Source organism: Penaeus chinensis, chromosome 39 (assembly GCF_019202785.1).
Source record: "Penaeus chinensis breed Huanghai No. 1 chromosome 39, ASM1920278v2, whole genome shotgun sequence".
In the NCBI taxonomy this organism is placed as follows: domain Eukaryota; kingdom Metazoa; phylum Arthropoda; class Malacostraca; order Decapoda; family Penaeidae; genus Penaeus; species Penaeus chinensis.
In genome coordinates, this window is record NC_061857.1 from 8,774,381 (window position 1) to 8,781,880 (window position 7,500).

The window sequence follows — 7,500 nt, forward strand, 5'->3', positions numbered from 1 at the left end:
AGCGCGAATGACAGGGAGGCTATTAGATTTGGTGTGGGTGTTTCTGTGGGTGGCTCTGTAGTCGGGGGCGAATACAAGCCGTTGACGCCGGCCGGAGCGCCCACGAATTCCAACACCATCGGTACAAGTCGGGTGATGTGTAAGGGTCGGGATGAAGGCGGCGGCACCGGAGGAGCTGGAACTGGAATGGACGAAGGAACTTGAGGAAACATTTGGATCCTGGCGCCCTCTCTTGGCGCCTGAGCGACCGATGATCCTTGGTCCCGTTGGCCGTATCCTGCAGGTACCGAACCGATTAGAAAATACTAAGGATACCTCTCGGAGAAATGAGAAAATGTAAATAAAAACTGTTGTACAGAGCGCGACAAAGTCAAAATATGTAAAAACAAATATTACACACACACACACACACACACACACACACACACACACATATATATATATATATATATATATATATATATATATATATGTATGTATATATATATGCATATATATATATATATATATACATAAACATATATACATATATGCATATAAACACTTTATGTAGCATGTCACAGGTAGAGCAAGCATAATCATAACTGGTAATGACCACTTTTCCAATTCATCAATTGAATCTTAAGTCATAAAAAGGACAAACATTTGATATATCACATAAATCCAAAATGTTTTTTATTTTCGTATTTAGATGATGTACCCTCATGCCAATATTTCAACTTGCAAATAAGGCATTAGCAGATTTACAATGATAAATTTCTGCCGGAAATGTCTAAATCGGTTTGTCTCTTTTTTCAGCTACATGTGTACATATACACATATATGTGTGCATATACATATATACATAAATGCGTATATAGGTACAGTACATTAATGTATGCATGAAATCAACATATATATGATAAACACACGTGCACACACACATACACACATACACATATAGATAGATAATAAATAGATATGTATGTATATATACATATACGTGTATATTATTTTTTGTGTATATGTATGTATATATAGGAAATCGATATATGTAAATCATATATCTATATCTACACACATATATGTATGTGTGTGTGTGTCTGTGTTCACCCCTCTAAAATTTCCTGGATGCACCCACCGCTCCCCCCGCTTCATTGTCCGTTCAGGCACGAACCTTGACTTTGTATCAGCCATGACCTTGGCCCCCACGGTAAACAGGTTCAGGCACCAACCTTGACTTTCTATAAAGAGTGACCGTTTTCTCCGCTCCGACAGCCATGACCTTGGCCCCCACGGCGTCAAGGCTTCCCCTGCGTCTTCTACAGCCTCTATTCGGCTGGTCTTTCGGTCCGCCTCTCCTTCGGTACTTCTTCCGAAGGCGTCGCGGCTAAGGAGGACGAAGAACAAGAGGAAGAGGGCGGGGATCTCCATGAGTGGCTCGTTCTGCAAAGAGACGCGCGGAGGCCAGTTATTAACCGCTATATTTAGTCCTCCATATTGCGTTCAATTATTGATGTGTCCAGTCATCAATAATCTGTAATGTTGTTAATTCTCCATCTGTACAGACGTGAGTTTCATCAAGGTTTTTTATATGATGAACTTAAACAAATATTTGAGATTGGTAGTGAGACTAATATTCACATTCCTTAGGCTTATGGAATGTTGCCCAGTCATGTAAAGGGCACTTATAGGATAATGTTAACAAAGCAATTGTCTAACACAGTTATAATCATCACAATCATATTTAGTACCTTTTGTTATTGAAAATTATTTCATTTCATCACTACTATCATCATCAACAATGTTCTTCCTAGTATAATCATAATTATCACCACCGTCAATAAAATTGTGAATTGATCGTGCACCCAATAATTACCACAACCGTGTGTCAGGATTACAAGCCCTCAAACAATACACTTAATCTAATAGTACTTCAAGAAGTCAAATTGCTCACGTAACTCTCCCTCTACTGATTGATATATACAAACACATATCTGCGCGGTTCATTTTGAGACCCGTCGCTCCACCTGCACTATGGGATATACCTTTTATCACGTTAACCGCAGACTAACAAGAAAAATAACATTCAGCACATTTTACTTGTATGTGTGAACCAGAGCAAGATAGAGCTCACACCCGAAGCCGCCAAGTGCCAACAGTAAAATAGTTACGTCGTCACGCAAGGCAGCCAGCTCGCCTATGATTCGTGTCTCTAGCAAAGGTCAACTTTCTCTTTCCAAACGCATTTGCGCATTCACTCACTCGCTCACACAAACGCCCACAGTCACTCTTTCATGCTGTTACGCACTCACACAATCACTCACCTTCATTCACTTACGTTCACACTCGCTCACACACAAACACACGCAAAACCACGCATTTATCCATTTATGCACTAACTCTCACTCACGCACATGCTAATTTGTATCCATGTCTACTGAGCAGATTTCATTTTTTTTTTTTTTTTTTTTTTTATGAATTCTGAAAGTGTCTTCTTGCTCCGATAATCTGTAGATGAAGTACAAGCAGTTATATCATTTTCCGAACCTGAAATAAATATTCAGTGGGTTTGTGAATCGTGACCCTCCGGTCTTCTTAGATGTTTGCGATCGTTATTGTTATCAAATCACTTTTGTAAACATTATTATCATTATCATTATTAAAGTTCGCATTATTACCATTATCATTAGTAGTAGTAGGACTATTGTTATTTATACATTTATCATTTTTATTGCAATTACCTATTATATATATCATTCTTAATATTATCATCATTATTATCATTACTGTTATTATCATCTTCATTTTTATTATCATTGTTATTACTATAATCATTATCATAATTATTATTATTATTGTTACTATTATCATTATTATTATTATCAGTATGATCATTAGTAGTAGTATTTTCATTTTTTATTATCATTATTGTAATGAATTGCCCCTCGTTTCAGGCGAGTCATCTCGTAGGTTTTCGAGCCGCCTGTTCCCTTGACGTCACGGATCTCTGTAGAAACTCTACGCACTCCCCCGCACTGCAAAATAATGTGGTTTTGTTGTTTTCCTGTGTTTGTCTTTTATTTCATTTATTTATTTTTTAATTATAAGAATAAACCTGTGTTTCATATCTTTTGACTTATTTTTTCTCATTGGTTCGTGATCTACATCTACATCTACACTATTTCTACTGCACGTAACACTACTTACTTTATGTTCCCATACTTAACTTGTCTTATTCTTGCCTTTTTGCCTTCGGCTAACTCACCTTAGCTTTTTTTTTTTTTTTTCTTACTAATTTTTATTTTCGTGTTAACCCGTTTTCCCTCACGGATCCCTTCTTTCACTTTTACCTACTTTCCTATCATTTATTTCCTTTATGTTCCCATTTTTGTATAGCTTTATTATTCTTTTTATTCTATGTATTTTTAAACGTATTTTCAACTCACCATACACTATTTGGTAAATGAAATAAACTGCATTATGGGTAAAACATCACCAAGCGCGGGAAGACACCAGTAAAAATGGTCAAGCCAGGTCGGTCAGAGAGAGAGAGGATTTTATCTCGTGTGGTGACCGTTGGATTATTAGCTGGCTGACTGGTGCTTCTCGAGCTGTGCCGGTTGCCTCTGTATATCAAGTAAGTGTATGGTGTGTTGTCGTGTATATTGGTTATGTTCAGAAAGATTTGTGCGTAATAAATGTATAATATGTATGCTCTTTTTATGTTGCCTTTTTAGTCAGATAGTGATGTTATGTTATTGTTCCTTTTATTGTGACTACGGGATCACTTTTAAATCACCTGAGAGTCATCACCAAAATACGCCAAACCCACATGGACATTACCTGTAGTTGGGTAACACGCTACCAAACCAACATCTCAAACGCTACAGAGTTTGATTATCCACTACAATTATCATTTTATCATTATTATTATTGATTATCATTACTACGACCATTGTTATCATAATTATTATGATCACTTTCATCATTATGCGGGTTACCATTACTACTACAAAACTATTAATATTATTATCATAATTGTTGACATTGTTATTATTATCATAGTTTTTACTTTTGTTTTAGTGATCTTTATCATTATTACTATAATCACCATTATCATCATTATCATTTTCGTGTTTATTACATGATAATGATGCATATTATTGTTATTATCATTAAATATCATTCTTTGTGCCATTATTATTATCATTATTGTCAGTATTATCGTTATCATTATCATTACTATCATTGTCACAGTTATTGTTATGTTATTGCCAGCATTATTATTATCATTGTCATTATCATCATTATCATTCTTATTAGTATCATTATTGTTGTTATCATTATTACCATTATTATTATTATTGTCATTATTATAATCATTATTGTCATTGTGACCAGTATCAATATCATCATCGCTTTTATCATTATTATTGATGTTATTATCATTATCATTATTATTATCACTATTGCGATCATTGCTATCATCATCAGTATCATCATCATCACCATTATTATTGTTATGATCATTATCGTTATCATTATTATCATTATCATCAGTTATATTATCATTATTATTATAATTTTTGTCATTATCGTTGGTAGTATCATAATTATAATTTTTGTGATCAACATCATTATCTTCATTATATTATTATTATTATTATCATTATTATCATTATTGCTTTTATTAGTAGTAGTAGCATTTGAATATCATTATCATAGTTATTTTTATTGTCATTATTATCATTATCATTATTATCATTACTATTATTATTGTTATTATCACTGTTATTATCATTTCTTATTATTGTTGTTAGCATCATTAATAATATTATCGCCAAAGTCTGGTCAGCTACAGAGAGGGATTGGTCACACTACATTCAGCGTCCCTTCGGAGAGAACCATCGTCTCAGATCAACGTTCATAACAGTAAACAATGGCGCTTTCCGTGGAGCATGCTTTTACGAGCTATTTCATGACCGAGTTCATTGCTTAATTCATCCATTAATGTTCTTTTCATATTCCTGTTTTTATAATCCTTCTGACTGATGTCCCAAAATGGCCCCTTAGCTGTCACTTAATCTAACTTGGCGTAAATAACCTCCGGAGAGAGATCCATGTTCTTAGCGTGTCGAAGTGGGTTGATGTTTATGCTCTTCAAATGAACGGTTAACTGAATTATCTATAAATATTTAATGAGACATCGTTGTTCGATAAATATATTTCTGTATTTAATCATTGATTTTGTTTCAATCATGATATACAATCATTTTTTAAAGATTCTAAGTAATGAGTTTAACAGTAATTATATTATAGTCTTTGTTACGGCAAAATCTTTTAGCTCTAAGCAGGGATGAAATACCGACGTAGTGGGATTTTCATCTCGGATCCGTTTACATCTAGGGAAGCATCCAGCTCTGTAAAGGGATACCTGGACAAGAATTGATTAATGTGACCAGCTCTTTACTATCATCATTGTAATTATCAATATCATCATTACCATCATTATCACTATTATTATATCAATTACAGTATAACTTACCATGCGCCGAAGAAGATGAAGCAGAAAGAGAAGAAGTTAAGAAAAGAATAAAAAGAAGAGGAAAACAAGGTAAACGAGGAAGAGGAGAAGAGTAGGGGAGGAAGAAATAGGAGAAGGAGAAATAAGAAGTAAGCACGTCCTTCGAAAAGTATTCATTTTTTCGTCTCTACAGGCATTGGAGTTCTAGAGATCATATACCAAAACCTTATAAGATCTTTAGTAGACAGTGGATTAAAGCCTGGCTGTTAAAAACGCTTTCCATTGTCGTGGTTGTCATGAGTTAAGCGCCGTGCTGCCGCCAGTGTTGAGGCCCCATTCTACCAGTCATTATTATTAAGAACCATGCAGACAAAGCCGTGGGATGATGCACTTCGATGGCCAGTTCCTCTCTGCCCCGACAGTTGGGTCGACTGAGTGGTGACAGGACGCGAATCTATACCACTTCCTATACTACTGTAATTTCACATAATACTGCGGTTAAAGTATACAAAAGGACCGCACCGACTAGGAGAAAATTTAAGATCATAGCATTGTGGGCAATGAAAAACTACATTGACTGATATCAAAATCAATTTGCAGAAGCCCACCGATTCCAGTTAAACGACGAAAATGTATCGCGGTGACGCGGTTAAGTCCATACGTGACCTAATGTTTACTAAGTTTTCGGCGGAGCCCCCGTTAAGGAAATACGGCGATCGGGTGGGTTAGGTTAGGTTAGGGCGATGTTTGTTCGTTCGAGCCCGTAACGCCGATTCGAATCTACTGCTTTCTCTATCATTTAAATTGCGATTCTTGGCTCGGGTTTCTCATTTTTCTACCTTCTTTATCATATAAATTACGATTCTTGGCTCGGGTTTTTATTATTTTCCACTTCATGGAACTTTATTATTGCCGTTCATTAGCGATCTCCTCAATATCCCCCCCATCCAACTCCCGGTTCCCCACGGGATCCCCCAAGATTGTTGGCTGGAGTTCGGGACTTTGTCTCTGACGGGTATTAACATTTACCAATGCTGCTAACAATACAGTCGTCCTCTCTGAATATGAAGAATTTTCGTACCTTCATGAAAAAGTTCTGCTGTACGTTGTCGTGACGTTTAAGTTTACTAAAGCTAACACAACTACGACAAGGGATGTAAATGCGACAATTGCACCTACACTTCGTATCAGTCTGTAACTTCATTGATAACCATATCATCTGCAGTTTGGTATTTTTCTCAGAACCATTACTTAAACTGCAATATTATAATATTTTTTATATCATGATACAAAGAAAAATATTTAATACTAACATCTTGTAAACATAGCTTAGTTCTCGTGATAGTGTTCCTCTGTTCGACAGGTGGCGGCAGTATTAACAGTAGTAGTAATACAATAATGCTAATGCTGATGTATGATAAGGAGGGTTATAATAATTGTAAACAGTAGTGATAATGATAGTAATATTGATAATGATAATAATAATATTGATGATAATGAAAATAATTATGATGGTAATAGTAATAATGATAACGATGATAATGATAATAATAATGAAAGTAATAATAACATTTAAATTAAACGAATTAAACAAAAAAAAATTATTTACTTATTCATTCATCTTTAATTATCATTAGATATTGAACTTTCAATGAGAGTTTGTAAGATATTTCTTGTTCAATGAAGTTCATATAGTCACATCAGTACATACAATGATTGTGATCAAATTGTATTATTATTATTATAATTATTATTATTATTATTATCATTATTATTATTATCATTATTATTAGTATTATTATTACTGTTGTTGTTGTTATTATTATGATTATCATTATTATTATTATTTTTATTATCATTATTATTATTTTTATTATCATTATTATTATTTGTATTATTATTATTATAATTATCATTATTATTACTATTACTGTTATCAGTATTATTATCATTATGTCAATTATTACTTTTATTATTGCAATTATTGTTGTTGT

At 34.1% G+C, this 7,500-nt stretch overlaps 1 protein-coding gene across 1 annotated transcript in view; it reads right to left on the minus strand.

Moving 5' to 3' along the window:
• LOC125046606 overlaps nucleotides 1-1,413 on the minus strand; it is a 1,615-nt gene extending 202 nt beyond the window's left edge. Inside the window, exons 1-2 of the mRNA XM_047644418.1 lie at nucleotides 1,215-1,413; nucleotides 1-277 (exon numbers count right to left, since the gene is read on the minus strand). The exon at nucleotides 1-277 is cut by the window's left edge and continues 202 nt beyond it. Of these exons, the coding sequence (XP_047500374.1) occupies nucleotides 1-277; nucleotides 1,215-1,413 (476 nt within the window). The remainder of the gene's footprint in view (nucleotides 278-1,214) is intronic.
• Nucleotides 1,414-7,500: the final 6,087 nt, after the last annotated feature.